Source organism: Gymnoscopelus braueri, assembly GCF_963280865.1.
Source record: "Gymnoscopelus braueri genome assembly, chromosome: 13".
In the NCBI taxonomy this organism is placed as follows: domain Eukaryota; kingdom Metazoa; phylum Chordata; class Actinopteri; order Myctophiformes; family Myctophidae; genus Gymnoscopelus; species Gymnoscopelus braueri.
This window is the reverse complement of record NC_137615.1, coordinates 16,602,025-16,618,332: the sequence shown is the minus strand read 5'-3', so window position 1 is coordinate 16,618,332 and position 16,308 is coordinate 16,602,025. Positions and strand designations below refer to the sequence as shown.

Here is a 16,308-nt window from a genome sequence, read left to right as displayed (position 1 = left end):
CCCTGACAGAGTATTTTTACATTGCAGTATTGATATTTGACTTAGGTAGATTTTCTTTTTTTACTTTTTCCACCACTGGTAATAACATCACTGCATGTTTACACCAAAGGTGTTTCCACTCCCACTGCCTACTGTCTATGCTTTCCTCAGAATAAACGTTATTGTCACGGCACAGGTTTACAGACAGGTTTAAAGAAGAAGTGGGTGACGTTATTTCCTTGTGCAAGCTCCATCATGTAGTTTTCAGGGGGGGGGGGGGGGCGGGGGAAGGAGGGGGATGGGGGGACAGAGCGAGGGAGAGCAAGGAGAAAACATAGGGAAGAAACAGGTCAAAGGAGCGCGTTGGAGCCGCGGTGCAGTTCCCTTTGCAGTTATCCTCTTGTGGTTCATGGTTCATTGGATTATTGTCAATGTGCTGCACATACATTACATTACAGCTGGTAGCAGCACTGAAGGCATTGACATTCTGGTACACCACGTCTTCCTGTCTGTCTGTCTAGCTGTCTGTCTGCCTGTCTGTTATAATTCATATACTCAGGGGTGGAAATGTATTTTTATTTTTTTACCTAAGTAAAAGTATTAATACCACAATGTAGAAATAGTCAGTTACAAGAAAAGTTTGGTATTCAAAATTTACTTGAGTAAAAGTACAAAAGCATTGGCATCAAAGTATAATCAAGGTACCCAAAGTAAAAAAGCAACGCGTTGTGAGCTTGTAGATCGGCTATTTTCAGGCAAGTATATTCATGGCTGAAGTGGTTAATGTATGTTTTGTAATAATGATCAGAAATCTACAAAGTAACTAGTAACTAAAGTTTTCAAATAATTGTAGTGGAGTAGATATACAATATTTGCCTCTGAGATGTAGTGGAGTAGAAGTAAAAGGATAGAAAATTGAAAAAGTACTCCAGTAAAGTAAAAGATACCTCAAAATTGTACAGTACTTGAGTAAATGTACTTAGTTACATTCCACCACTGTATATACTGTATCATATTGTGTCCATATTTATCTTCACCCGCCTTCCTCCTTATGGGTTATTTATAGCGTTCAGCGCCTCTGCTCCGTGTCCATGACCGCAGCATAGCCTACTGTATTTCCTGTGCTCATTCTATTTCCTGTCTCACGCACGCATACATCCCTTCCTGTTTCAGCTGGGACGACAGACCAGGGAAACAGACTGTCTTACATCCTTATCAACCCTTCACCAGACACCAGGCTGGAGCTGCATGATGTTGTGTGAGTGCATAGAGAACCAGCACAGTTAACACATTGAATGCCAAAAACGGTCCGGACCGTTTTTGAGGGTCCAAACGAGAAGTGCCGAAAACGGTCCGGACCGTTTTTGACCCAATTCTATTTTTATACATGTGGGCCACGTGGGGCGCTAAAACGAAACTTTGACATCACCCAAGCAGTTTCTGAGAAGAAGAGGCTGGATGAGGCTCCATGTCAAAAATCCTTCCGGTCGGCGTTTTCAATGTTATCTCCTTGATTAAAAGCTTAATATCTCCATTTCTTTTTAATGTGGTGGAAACGAGCCGTTTTCGATCGGCGATCACGCTGCAATGGAGGGTCGCGTTGGAAATATTATTGTTCCAGGCGTTAGTCGGGACCCTCCGCCGTCTCACACGCACGCTTTGTTTACATGCATTTCCGCGTCGGGGCTTCTCACAGCACGAAATGTATAACGCAAGTGGATGGAAGAAATGCTGGCACTCAACGTATAATATTTTAATAAACCTCTGGCACCCAATGTGTTAAACACTTTTCTTTTTCATTTTTTGCATTGTCCCCCAATTTAGTCGTTATGCCAATAGATTATAGTGTGACTTAATTTACGCATCCTACCTGGGTCAAGTTTTTTTTCCTCCCCATTCTGAATTCCCATAGACGTGTTTAATGTTGCCTCATATAAAAACTTTGTTCCGAAAATAAACAAATGAGCCCGGCGTATTGACTCATATGGATAAGAAGCATCAACTGAGGGCGAGAAAACGCTAACGTTACCGCCGGCGAATTAAAAACATTTTCGCCAGAAACAGACTGTCTCAAATATGACTGACTGACTTATCGTAAACGATACAGAGCCACCTCCCTGACAATGTCGCCGGGACAAATTTGTTTATTTTTGGACCACAATTCTTATATGAGACGATTCTAAGATGACCCAATGTTATTCTCCATTATGAGAAATGACTTCCGTGACCCAGTGGATGAACGAGTGAAGTCAGGACTTTGGTACTCTATTGATTCCTCCCCACACACACATTTCTGTGTGTTGTCACTGCTGTATGCAGTGTTGGAAAAGTTACTAAAACATAGTAATATATTACTTATTACATATTACTTGTTTAAAAAGTAATATAGTTACTTTACTTATTACTCCCTGCCAAAAGAAATTAGTTACTTTACTAGTTACTGTAAAAAAGTAATATATTACTTTAAGTTACATATTACTTTAGTTACTTTCCAACACTGTGTTGGAAAAGTTACTAAAACATTACTTTCCAACACTGTGTTGGAAAAGTTACTAAAACATAGTAATATATTACTTATTACATATTACTTGTTTAAAAAGTAATATAGTTACTTTACTTATTACTCCCTCCCAAAAGTAATTAGTTACTTTACTAGTTACTGGAAAAAAATTATAATATTACTTTAAGTTACATATTACTTTAGTTACTTTCCAACACTGGCTGTATTTATCCTACTGGTTCACCTGCCACTGAGGAGCCCCCACTGGGAGGCCGTAGCACCCCCATCCTACTCGTCCTCCCGCCCGATGTTTATTTATTTGATATGGACATCACAATCACATTGGACGAAACCAGATGCATTGTTTTACAGTGTATATAGCACGAGTGCTAATTTCCAACACTCCCTGCTGACAGGTGCCGTCCCCAGCCCGTAGGAGTACGTGCAATGACCAATATCACTGCTTCCCTCCCCCGAACACGGGCCAATTGTGTTCATATAGACGCTCCACAGTTAAACCACATAACTCATTAAGACCTGGAACGCATCTGTGTCACTTTTTGATTATTTTACACTTTGGCTATTCAAAAATAGCAGATATACAAGCTCATAGCGCGGCACCGAGTGCCGCGCTATGAGCTTGTAGATCTGCTATTTTTGAAAAATCGTGAAAATGTGTGCAAATCTTTGAATATATATCGTTTTAAAGCGAATATATACATACGCAGGGTGTACTTTTGGCTGAGGGGGGCGGAGCCAAAAGTACACCCTGCGTAAGTCACTGATCACATGACCTCAATCAATTATCTTTTTCTAGGCAACACAGAAGGGGGGGGGACTTTTTTCTTATTTCCACACAACAGCTCTAAGGTGTATTAAAGACATAGTTCAATGTTGAAAATTAGTGGTCTTCTCCTTTAACTCAAATCTGTGCTTCTGGGGGGGTCCCTGGAACAACATATTTTGAGATGGGGGATCAGCGGCCAAATACATTTTTGTTTGGGGGTCCTTGACATGGAAAAGTTTGAGCACCACTGATATAGAAACATACGTTTTTTTTTCAGAATACTGTTGGGATTTAGAAGACATTTGTAGAATCGGAACCTCAAGTCTTAATGGGTTAAAATATCTTTACTCTCTCTACTCTGCAGGTACCTGATCCGGCCTGACCCTCTGTCGTTGGTGCCCAATCAGGGGAGCGGCAGAAAGTGCAGCGCGGGCCGCTCAGAGAGCCACCGGTTCGACACACAGGACAGCACACATCTCTGAGCAGAACATTGACAGACTCTTATCAGTGACCCCCCCCCCCCACACTGAGGGGCCGCGCTGGAATGGCGGATGGGGAGGAATAGAGCCAATTTGGCAGGGATGCTACAGTATAATACGTGCTCCGCATCTTTTTCTCTCAGCATTCAAAGTCTCTCTGACCTCAGAGGACTCTCAGACCTGCATGGACCTTTTCTATGATGATAGGAATGTTTTATTTATGCACCTTCTTGTTTTCAAATCGAAGACACAGAAGGGGGGGTGGGGGGGGGGGGGGGGGGAGGACACAGAAGTGCATTTAATGACCACGTATTTATATATTTGTGACTGTTGTGCATGTTATTTATGTACCGCATCCTGTATGTACTGTATGTATGTAGAGTGCGTGTGTGTACCGTATGTCTGTACGTGTGTGTGTGTGTGTGTGTGTGTGTGTGTGTGTGTGTGTGTGTGTGTGTGTGTGTGTGTGTGTGTGTGTGTGTGTGTGTGTGTGTGTGTGTGTGTGTGTGTGTGTGTGTGTGTGTGTGTGTGTGTGTGTGTGTGTGTGTGTGTGTGTTGGTTAAGAGCCAGACACTGCCAATTTTATCTGGACAGCCAAAGGAACACATTGCCAAATGGAGGTTGAAGTATGTTTGTGTCTTTCTCTCTATGTTGTAGGTGTGTTTTTTGTCACACTTTAATGTTATTTGATGTTATTTAAACTGTCTGCTGCAGTTTCACGTGCTACGAATATTGTTTCATATAAAGCCTTTTTGGTCATGTCTTCACCCATTGCTTGCACCCTCGAGCCACACATTCATTTTCGACTCTAGCAAGCAGCAGAGTTGTCCAAACATCACCATTCCTATCAACTGGCAAAAACATACTAGCACAGTGGTTCTCAACCTGTGGGTCGGGACCCTCAGGGGGTCCCCACATGATTTTGGGGGGGTCCCCAGATGACAATTTATGGACTTTTAAGACCTTTTTAATACCTCATAAAGAAAGAAAAGGAAAAGGCCATTACTGCATCAAAAGTAATCAACAAACTATACTATAAAAAACTGGTCAAAGATTGGCCAAATTGTCAAATAATATAAGACAGAGGCAAACATTTTGAAAATAGCCGATCTTCATTGTGAGCTTGTAGATCTGCTATTTTCACAATATTTATCTGTGGAACCGAAAATGGAATGCCTCAACTCCTACATTCCATTCCAAGTACTTATCAGGGTGGTTGGGTCCCCAGTTCAAATATGATTATTTTGGGAGGTCACGGCCTGAAAAGGTTGAGAACCACTGTGCTAGCACATACTGTCAACACCATGGAGGCCTATTCTGTCACGTTATCTGCGAAAATTGTCTGTTCTCACCCTCTGTAACAATGTGTTGAACAAGTTCTTTGGTTTATTGTTTGCCTGTTTCTAAGGTCCCTCGGCCGCCTCTGTCACTCAAAGCCTATTTTATATGGCCTACTTTGTCACACTACGGTGTCGCACGCTGAAAATATTTTAGCTGTTTTCGGCGCAGTCGTGCGACGGAACATAAATTACACAAACTGAGCAACTATGTCGCCGTCGTCACTGCATCCCAGCTTGCCATCGTCGTTACCGTGCATGGTGGACAAGACATGCATGCATGTGTAGAGCAAGGCAAGCCTCCGTGAATCTTTTAGTCTGGAAACCTGAATGTGAGAATATAGGCAGAGAAACGGTGCACTCGTGTGGTCGGAATGCCACCCGGCATCCCTGCCTGCACTACTACCGTACTAGCCAACTGCCAATGCATTCTCAGTGGTCAGAATGCCACCCGGCATCCCTGCCTGCACTACTACTGTACTAGCCTACTGCCAATGCATTCTCATTCACCCCTGCCTGCACTACTGTACTAGCCTACTGCCAATGCATTCTCAGTGCTATTTTAGCGGATGAAAATATGTAAATATTAAAGTCAGTCAATAATAGTCTCTAAGCGTCTCGTTGTGTTAATTCATGCAGAGATCAGTAAAAGAGATCAGTCTTTAACCCATATAAACCGGGAAAGCATCTGTGTCATTTTAGATTTTAGCCATATAGCTTACATCGGTTTTTCAGAAAACTCTTAGGATTTAGAACAGTGGTTTAGAACAGTAGTTCTCATATAGCAGATATACAAGCTGCGCTGCAAGTTTGTATATCTGCTATCAGGGTGGGGGGGGGTGGGGTCCCCAGTTCAAATATGATTATTTGGGGGGGGGGGGGGGGGGGGGGGGTCATGGCCTGAAAAGGGCTGAGAACCACTGGACTAGACATTAAGGGGTGAAAAACATTCCCACTGTTGTGTAAGAATAGGCTGTAATCAGGATAATCCCTTTCTTCTCCGGCCTTCACAGGTCAATGGTACTGATGTTCCGCCGTAGGACATGAACACTTCTAAAGCAGTTGTTTTCAACCTGTGGCTCGGGAACCCCAGGACCACATGATATAATAAGATCCCTTATGCCTAATCTTATTGGGCATTTGTTTGTATTTTGAAAAACATTTTTAAAATAGTGAAAATAGCCTATCTACAAGCTCACAATGTGTCGATGTAGATCGTCTATTTTCGCTATTTTAACTTTTTTCCCCCAAATACAAAAAAACTGCCTAATAAGATTAGGCATAAGCGATAAGGTGCCACACAAGATAGGGCCCTCAGTCTTTCAGCAGATAGTTTCCATCGTCAAGTCCCAGGCCATCTGTAGTTGAACCAAATTCTAGAGTACCTTAAAGTTTTGCCAGATAAACTACAAAAGAACAACTCAAAAGCACTGAAAGACAAATCCGGGGCTGAACAGGAAAATTACATAATGAAGCTTTAAATGCTGGAGTGTTTAAACTAGCTAACCAACTAAATGCTAACATACAAAGGAACACTTCAAAAGTGCTACGGGACACATGTTGAGAATTACTGAGTGATAGTGTATTGGTCTAATGTGGTTTGCCATTCAGCACGGAGAGTCCATGTTCAAGTCCCAGTACTCCTATTATAGTTCATTGTTGGAATACTCTGACATTTTTTTCTGAGTATTTCCTGTTCCAGGGTTGAACAGGAAATACATAATGCAACTTTACTATCTGAAGGCTAGCATACAAAATAACACTTCAACAGTACTAAGAGACATCTGCTGAGAGTGACTGAATGACGGTGTAATAGTCTAATGATCAGACGCTTTGCACAGAGATTCCATGTTCAAATCCCTGTCCTCCTATAGTTCAATGTTGGAGTACTTTGTCATTTTCATGGCTAAAATACAAAAGAAAACACTTCAACACTACTAAGAGACATACACCATACAGTGCCTGAGAGGTAGTATAGTGGTCTAATGATCTGACTTTAAGCACATAGGTTCCATGTTCAAATCCCTGTCCTCATATTCTGTAGTTCAATGTTACAGTACTTTGGAATTTTCAAACCTAAAATACAAAAGCATTAGAGGACACCTGCTGAAGACCCAAGGGTGCCTTGGCGCAATGATGTGGTGTGCTTCATAGGTTGCCTCTGCTATAGACAGTTCGCATGCAGTTCAAGTCCCATGCCATCAAGATACTGGAGGACCTGCAGCCTATGTGTATCAATGTGGGAGTCCTTGACATGAAAACCACTGTCACCCATGCGGGGAACCTGTGGATGAAGAGAGCTCACATGACATGCACTCATTGTCACTCTCCCTCTGTATTCTGTTGGAAAGGAAGTCAAGGATCCAATCGGCCAATTTGAGCCAACATGGAGTCAACTGCAAAGTAGTTGAAAGGTTTGGGAGGGGTTGAATGGTGTTGAAAGCTGATGGGGGGGGGGGGGGGGAATCAACAAACGGCTTTGCATGAGTTTTACATTCTAGGCCCTGTTGTATGCAAACTGAAACAGATTGTGTTGGTTTTTGTCCAGACGTTTGCATTTGTTTCTCAAAGGACTTTATGAAAAGGGAGGTCTGCAGGGAAACTGGTCTGTAGTTATTCCGGACCTTTGGGTGGATGTTCTTGGCAACAGGAATCACAGTAGACAGTTTCCATCATTTTGGAACCCTCTGCTGGCTGAGTGACAACATTGTTATGGTACAACACTATTCTGCAGGTGAGCAGATGGATCCTAGTGTTATCTCTAGGCCAATGGTTCTCAACCTTTTCAGGCCTTGACCCCCACAGATAAATGTTGTGAAAATGTTGCCTCTTTCTTAGGTAATATTTGACAATTTGGCCAATGTTTGACAATGTATTACCGTGCTTCAAAGTGTTAACAGTGTTCATCATCACTGTAATAAGGGGAGATGCGTTAGAAAGGCTAACAGTTATCAGATTCATCACAGAAATCACAAACATATAATCTGTAACTCACTGTGACTTGAGCCAATGACTTGTCAGAGTTAAAACCATCTAATGCCAAGATTATTGCTAAGATTGTCTTCTATTTTGTCTTTTTGTATCAGTTTAGCTCTCCTAATTTCACATTTCACTTATTTTTTGCAGAACATGCCCACAATGAGACACCCTGGAACTAACATCAAATGTCTGAATCTGGGACCAGCTCTATGGAGCATATTTTATCAGTATTATAACAGTATATGCACAATGCTTATGAAATGTGCTGTAATTTTTTTTTTTAATAATTTTTAATTTTAAGAACAGGTTATTGGTAGTAAGGGACAGGTCGATTTTTAAAGAAGGGTACCCCTGGAGAAAATGTATGTGCCCTGATCTAAAATGCCATGACCCTTCAAAGTAAAATTAGCTGACCCTCCCTTGGACTAAAATTAGAAAGACATGACCCTCCCCTATTTTCCTCCAGGGACCCCCTTCTGTAAATTTCGACTAGTCCCTTAAAAGCTATTTCGTTAATGTTTTTTTTGCTTTAATCTCTTATGACAATAGGTTACTTTGACAAAATATCAGCCTTGTGTTCTCATCCGTTTTAATCATAATTTCCAAGTGGCTTCATATTTCACCCTGCAGTGCAGTTTACTTCTCTGTGTAACCGGTATGTGCACAAACATAAAAAGAGCCTCCCCAAAAACTGGAGGGTGTGGCCTAGCTAGCCCCTAAGATAAACGGTCAACATAGAGAGGGACTTTGCCTGAGATGCAGCCACTGGGTTAATGAGACAGGGGAAATGGCTGCTAAAACATACAGTGTGCTTATCACGGGAGCTAACCGAGGTATAGGCCTGGAGCTGGTTAAGCAAATTGTGGAAGCCACGCGTCCAATCCAAAAGTTATTTGCCTGTTGCAGGGACCCAGCTGGACCCAGAAGTGAGGTGAGAATTGTCCTCTATACAGTCCTCTTATACAAAAATATGTGAGAGTGCCGATACCAAAACCACTTCTCCTGTGTGTTTACAGGCCTTGCAAGCCCTGGCAAAGAAGCACCCTAACGTCATCACTGTCATCCGTCTTGGTATAAGAGCTCTGTTCCTCTCTCTGTTATCGTCCCATTAAATCTTTCAAATAGCCCTTCTGTCAAACCCCCCGTGGGACCAGCCATGCGCTACACTAGTGGGTATAAGAAACCCAGTGTTCTGATGGTTATGGTGAGTGTCTGGTATTGACTGCTGCTCTGTTCTCTCTCACTGTCTCTCAGATGTCACTGACCTCTCTTGCATAAAGCAGTCTGCCCAGCAGGTAGGCTCTCTGGTGGGGACAGGTGGTCTCAATCTGCTGGTCAACAATGCAGGGGTCCTTGCCCATGGCAACTTGATGATCACCAGCCCAGAGGACATGCAAGCTGCATTCAACACCAACATTATGGGCACTATGAATGTGACCAAAGTAAGGGCAGATGATGTGCCAAGACGAGCCTTCTAACAAAAATGTGTACATAAACATGTCATGCACAAGTAAGCACAAGTACACCAAAGTCTGACGTCACTGCCACTAGAGGGCGCTGTTCCACTGGTTCGTGGCTTTATTTTCTGTGTTGAAATCCCCATTTCCACCCTGGCGTTTCTGTCAGGGGGGTGGCTCTGCATCGTTTATGATATTCATTCATATTTGTTATGCAAGCACAATGAATAGGCCTAGCTATCTGCATTTAATTATTATATTAAGCGTTTCTTATGGATTGAATGTATAAGACCTATACATGGAATGGAAACGCCCAGGCAAAACCTATACTATAGGTTTTGTCTGGGCGTTTCCATAATTGTTGATAGTCTGATCGTTGGAATTCATTAGTCACCATCGGCGGCGGCTGCGCGGGAGGGCGGCGACAACCCCGCGTCGTGCCCACTGTTGGCTCATTAAGCCACTGCATTGAGGCACACCTTGTTGGTGAATAAACTTCGAGGAATGTGTTTGTAAAACTCCACCCAGCCTATGTCTTATAGAAGAAAAACACTTTCTATGTTCATTCTTGAATCCACTGGAAGTTTAGAAGTAATTCTTAAAGGAAGTTGGACTTCCATTGACAGAAGTTTCGTCATGGCCTCTCAGCCCATTTTCAGCCTTTCTTTCCCCCTATCGGTCGTCATTAGGAGTTCCTGCCTCTTCTGCAGACAGCAGCGAGGGCCAGTGGAGTACCTGGGATGTCTTGCTGCAAGGCGGCCGTCATCAACATCACCACAGTAATGGCCTCCATGGCAGACGTGGCAGTTGCATATTCCTACGCCACAGCTTTGTCCTACCGAATCAGCAAGGTGGAGACAGACAAACTAACAGACCATTTAATTTCCTAATGCATACAACACACACTGTAGAAACTGCTGTGAGCTGTAAGCCTCGATGACCTTACAGTCTTATGCAAAGGCTAAAATGTAATTTAGATAGCATGTTATGTGTGCCAGGTCATTTGTAGACCTGGCATCCAATAGTGTGCTTAGTTTCAATGTACAGATTATAGATTTTTGGGGATATTCTACTGTTTAGGTTCTTGGTTTACCTATGATCCTAGATTACTATTTCTATGCATTTGATGTATTATGTGTTTTCCTTGCTTACTGTAAATCGCTCTGGATTAAGAGCGTCTGCTAAACTAGCTTGTGAGCTTGTAGATCAGTTACTTTTGTTCTATTCTATGTATAAGGAAGTATATAAGATTTAAGTAGTTAAACATGTGGAACTGGTGAACCATCACCTCTAGTGTCCTGACTGGCCTTTTATTTTTCCTGTCCCACCTTTCCTTTCCCTTCCCTTGGTCTCTCCTGTAATCACCAGGCGGGGTTGAACATGCTGACGCTGTGTTGCTCAGAGGAGTTCAGGAAAGATGAGATCCTGTTTGCAGGCCTGCACCCTGGCTGGGTGCGCACCGAGATGGGCGGAAGTGCGGTAAATAACCCGATTCCACTGACCGATCATGATTTGTGTGCATGGGGATCTCATCTTAAACAAGCTCAGACTGAGCTGCTCAGTGCTTAATGAGTCTTCCAGTTTAGTAGACCTTGTGTTGTGAATTTGTACTTCCATGTACTGTTGTTCTCATGTCTTACTAAATAAAGTACATCAATCAATCAAAAACTTCTAGGTCAGGATTGCTAAATAAAAAAAATACAATACATACCAATAATCTGTAAACGAACTGCAAATGAGAATTAATTTAAAGGTAACTTTATTAATTTCCCAAAGAACGTAATTCACATGGTGACATGCATGATACAGACAGCAATGAGAACAGAATCAATAATCGGCTGTGCTGAAGCACAGAAAACGAGAGCAATGCTTCCAGACAGTATGATGTTATTTCAGGGCCAAGTCTACAGCTGATCAGTAGCTGCTGGAAACATGATTGGCTGGATGACTGGGAGTGTAGAGAATCTACAGTGTAATATATAAGTCCAAAACTGTTACTTGTCAGGATTCAAATTTAAAAACAGTATAAGTAGCAGATCGACAAGATCTGCTACTTTTGATGTTTTTGTGTGACGCTCTAGTGTGATCAAGGTAGGGCATTAGTCTACGAAAAAACACAAAAAGTTTGAATATGGAGACAGGAGGTTTCTGCCCCGACAGCAACACGACAGCAACGACATGTTAAACGTAAAGTGTGTGTTTGTGACCACCAGGCACCCATTGACCCTCCAGAGAGTGTGGAGGGGATGCTCCGTGTGATGGATTCCCTGACTGACAAGCAGACCGGAGCCTTCCTGGATTACCAGGGGAAGACCATACCCTGGTAGATTACCTGGTAGATTACCAGGGGAAGCCCTGGTAGATTACCAGGGGAAGACCATACCCTGGTAGATTACCTGGTAGATTACCAGGGGAAGCCCATACCCTGGTAGACACAGACACTCACTCTGTGTTTCATCAACTGCAGTTAAACAAGAAAAACTGTGGTCGACTGGCTATCATCATTTTCACAAGTGTTGTTTTTGTTTTCCATGGCAACATTTCATTTTACTACTTTATTTTATGTAATGTCGGCGTATGTCGCTGAACAGTATGGGTGGGAGGGATTGAGGGTTTTCTTTTCCTTTTGTCTTATTTGTTCTTCTTTCTTTGGATTTTGTTGTAATGAAAAAATAAGAATGTACATTGTACATATTATATAACATTTTAAAATCTGTTCTTAATAAAACATATTTGACCAAAAAAATAAAACACTAAAAACTGTGTAGGCTACTTCTGATTACTTCTGGTTCAAGATCAAGTTTTTTTCTTTAAAGATTTATTGTTCACTCGGGTGGAGCAGTGGTGAAGTCCCTGCCCTCCACCACGGAGGTTGTTAGTTCGAATCCACTTCAGTGCATCTGACTTCTATGCGAACACAATTGGCCCATGTTCGGGGGAGGGAAGCCGGGCATGGAGGGTGATATTGGGCAGGGAGGGTGATATTGGTCATTGCATGTACTCTTGTCTGGTAAGGACTAGGCTAACAGCCAAGTTTACTTAATCCAGTGCCTTGTTCTTCAAGTTTTTCCACAGTTAATTCAACACATGTTGTACATGGATGGACTCATTTTAATGACCCTGCATTCAAATAAAATGAAATAAATACAATAAGATATAATCAATTTAATTATATTACTGAAATAGAGTGACCATGAATCATAATTGTTTCACAAATTATTAAAGCTTTTTTAATAATTTGAAAATCCCACCTTACTGTGGACATGCATGCTTGAGATTTTTACTTTGAAATCATGTGTAGTTTTTGAAATATTTAACTTTAAGCGCACAATGCATTGTCAATGGCAATGGCCATTTAAAGCCGAAAAAAGTTATTTAATCCATGGGAGGCAGATTGCTCAGATGCCCTTATGTTGGTGTTGGGCTTTGATCCCATGAGCTTCTGGTCAGTAGTCAAGAGGTCTTACGACAGAGCTAACCAAGCACACTAAGTTTTATACATTACATGAACGTGATGGGTCATTCCCCCAAATTAATTAATGGCATTTGGATCATGCACTTTACAAGTGGGCTTATTGTCAGCAACAGCCAAGAACACAGGAGTCTATCCCTATTACAGCACTAGACCCCAGTGAGACAGACACATCCTGATTTGCCATTTCCAGGATCCATGCAGGTTGAGAATGTTTTAGTTTGGAAGCGCTTGAGTGTAGTGTGCTTGGGTAGCTCATGCGGAAGAGCTTTTGACTTCAGACCACATGGCCATGGGATCGAATCCCTGCACAGGAACTTTGGCATCAGAGCAATCTGGCTCCAGATCTATTTTCACCTTTATCATAAAGGTTGCTGGACAATATATAGAGGATGAAATGCATAATTTATTAAATAATATTGTCAGTAATCCATCCTATCAGCGTTTTGCGACGACGTCGTATCGACGTTGTAAAAGACGTGTCTCTTTACCCACTGGGCACACACAATACAACGCCCATACGCCGTGCATACGCCGTGCATACGCCGTCTGAGTCAGACCTCAGTCAGCAGCTTTTTTGCAAAAAATACGTTGAAACGACGTCGACTCACGTCTGACTCGGACGTCGTATGGACGGCGTATGCACGGCGTTTGGGCGTTGTTGTATGTGCGCCCAGTGGGGTAGAGACGTCTGTTGAAAAGACATGTCTTTGTGCAACTTGAATTATGGATTTTTGATGGCATTCTAAGTTTTAGATGGCTTTTCCCAACCCTGTAGCCTAAGTGAACGGTGAACACCAGTGATATTGTAAGTTTATTAAGTGCAATTCATAATTCATAATTGTCAATTATTGTTTCCCCCCTTCCTATAAATGTAAGGCAAGTTTTAGATTCATCACGCAGAAACCTTACATTTCCCCACCAACATAGAAAGAATGCTATCAGTAATTTATCTACAGCCTAATGTATATACACAATAAAAATATGCTATGAATAATTATGTTGTCAGTACCATTTATAAAGCCCTGCATTGACTTTTTACAGCCAGCAGGTGTCATGGCAACAACATGAGACCAAAATACTTGATAGTTACGTGACTTTTTGCCTTTTGTAGTCAAATGCATTTATATTAAAAAATATATATAATAATACCAGCTATGTCCCTGCTGGTTTAAATCCTCATTTTTTTACTTTAAGGTCGACATAATCATTTTAGGCTACTTTACTTTATGTTCTTTATGGTAGTTATAGTTAATGGTAGTTAATAGCAATCATATCATATAGCTTTATTGAATTTAGAGTGAGGGGAACATAGGATTCCCCCATTTCTGACCCCCCCACCCCTGGGGCATATAGTGATGCAAATGTATGCCTTTGTCTTCATGGGGTACCAGGAGAGCCAGGGGTGGGGGTCTGGGCCATCACCTGGCATAAAAGGGGCTATGAGAGCAGCTTGAGCCATTCATTACTAAACTACAACATGAAGAGACCACCGCTGAAGAATTGATTGATTGATACTTGCATATTGTTTTAATTAACGTTTCTCAGTTTTGTAGTCAGTGTGTGTAGTGTTTACCTATGTTGTTAACTTGTTTCCCCCGAGTACCCCCCCCCCCCCCCCCTTCGTAGGGGGGGGGAATCTCGCCTGCCCTAAATGTAATTCACTGTTCCATGAGCTGCTGCAGTGCTGCTGTTCAGCCACAGAGAAGAACACCGCTCTGGTTTTGGGCTCATTGATTGGTCAAGTTCAAGGATTCTGCTACCGACTTTCATGGTCTTTGGAATACGTGAAGCCTGGATTTACCATCCTGACCCCCAGTTTGGGAACCACCAATCTGGGAACCCAGAACCAAATGAGAAGGAAAAACAGCGCCCTCTGCTGTTTGTACTATCTCACTTGGCTCTGGGACAATGACGACGTAGCACCATAGAGTTAAAAATAAGCGTTGCACCCGTGCGCAAGGAAACCGGGGTTTTGGTCTGCCTTCAGCTTCCGGTGGTGCGACTATGTTTTCATTCCCACTAACAATATTTCTACACGGAACACTAACACCACTTCTCCCAGAGAACATGGATCGTTTTGGTTATAAGCCCACTTGTTTCTATGATGAAAGAGCAAGTTAAAATGTGAATATCTTTTCGTGGTTTGTGGTTTTGTCTGCTCCGCGGACGCTATTGTTAAATTAGTTTTGGTTGGTTTCGAGTGGGGAAGGATCGGCGGACACGTAAATCCCGCCCACTACATTTGATTGGGTAAAGCGCGGCCTGCTTCCTGATCTGAAGGCACGCCCACTTGTAGCCCAGTGTGTACACGTTATGACGAACCTTCACGACAGATTCCAACGCAGAGCAGAATCTGTTCAGAATCAGAATCAGAATCAGAATCAGAATCAGAATCAGTTTTATTGTCACATCACAGGTTTACAAGGTAAAAAAGTGGGTGAAATTCGTTTTTGTACATCGTTCCCATCGCAACGTTAGTTTCCATAGAAAGAAGAGGGGGGGGGGGGAGAAGAGGGGGGTGGGGGGCAAGTGGGAAGGAGATCAAAACAAGAGAGCAACAGAAGGCCTGACAAGTTATCTACATATTTACAAAGTACCTGAGATAATAAAAAACTAAGGTGCCTGAGCATAGCAGCAATGTATGTATACTGTGCATGTTATACTTATACTGTGCATGATATACATATGGACGTTAAGGTGCTTAGAGGAAAAGAGCACAATAAAAAAAGACAAAAAAGTCAGTGCGTTATACATGGGATTAAGGTGCAAAAGGTCAGTGCGTGTCCACCTAGGGTGGACTGACCCTCTGGACTGAATCTCTTGAGAGATTAGGGAACCACTGATCTAGGCCAGGGTTGTCTTGTGTTTGCAGTGCTTCAAAGTGTTAACCAGTGTGTTAATCATCACTGTAATAAGGGTAGATGAGTTAGAAAGGCTAACAGTTGATCAGATTCATCACAGAACAAACATATCATCTGTAACTCACTGTGACTTGAGCCAACGACTTGTAGGAGTTAAAACCATCTAATGCCAAGATTATTGCTACCAAGATTGTCTTCTATTTTGTCTTTTTGCATCCGTTTAGCTCTTCTAATTTCATAATATTAATAGATAATAACAGACACATCTTGTTCAATTTTAAGAACATGTTATTGGTAGTAAAAGCAATTTTGTTAGATGTTGCTTTAATCTCCTATGTCAATAGGCCACTTTGACAAAATGAATCATAATCATTTCCAAGTGGCTTCATATTTCACCCTGTATGACTGTACATTTCTGATTTTATTTTATTTTTTATTATTAGGCAAAAGAATG

At 42.1% G+C, this 16,308-nt stretch overlaps 2 protein-coding genes across 6 annotated transcripts in view; both read left to right on the top strand.

The window, feature by feature from the left end:
• Window positions 1-3,964, top strand: part of kcnt2b (potassium sodium-activated channel subfamily T member 2b) — an 85,263-nt gene extending 81,299 nt beyond the window's left edge. For all 4 annotated transcript variants that reach the window (XM_080446709.1, XM_080446708.1, XM_080446707.1 and 1 more), the window contains 2 exons: window positions 1,153-1,237; window positions 3,631-3,964. In XM_080446709.1, coding sequence (XP_080302835.1) covers window positions 1,153-1,237; window positions 3,631-3,748 — 203 coding nt within the window. In that variant the 3' untranslated portion in view covers window positions 3,749-3,964. The remainder of the gene's footprint in view (window positions 1-1,152; window positions 1,238-3,630) is intronic.
• A 4,868-nt stretch (window positions 3,965-8,832) lies between these two features.
• LOC308097996 (C-signal-like) lies at window positions 8,833-11,925 on the top strand. Of its 2 annotated transcripts, XM_080446200.1 has the most exons (6): window positions 8,833-8,992; window positions 9,078-9,132; window positions 9,316-9,503; window positions 10,208-10,369; window positions 10,887-10,997; window positions 11,732-11,925. In XM_080446200.1, exons 1-6 carry the CDS (start codon window positions 8,849-8,851, stop codon window positions 11,843-11,845), a joined length of 774 nt encoding a protein of 257 aa, XP_080302326.1. In that variant the 5' UTR covers window positions 8,833-8,848; the 3' UTR covers window positions 11,846-11,925. The 2 variants fall into 2 exon arrangements, with proteins under 2 accessions (XP_080302326.1, XP_080302327.1); XM_080446201.1 differs by lacking the exon at window positions 9,078-9,132 and having other exon boundaries at window positions 9,345-9,503.
• The last annotated feature ends 4,383 nt before the right edge of the window (window positions 11,926-16,308 follow it).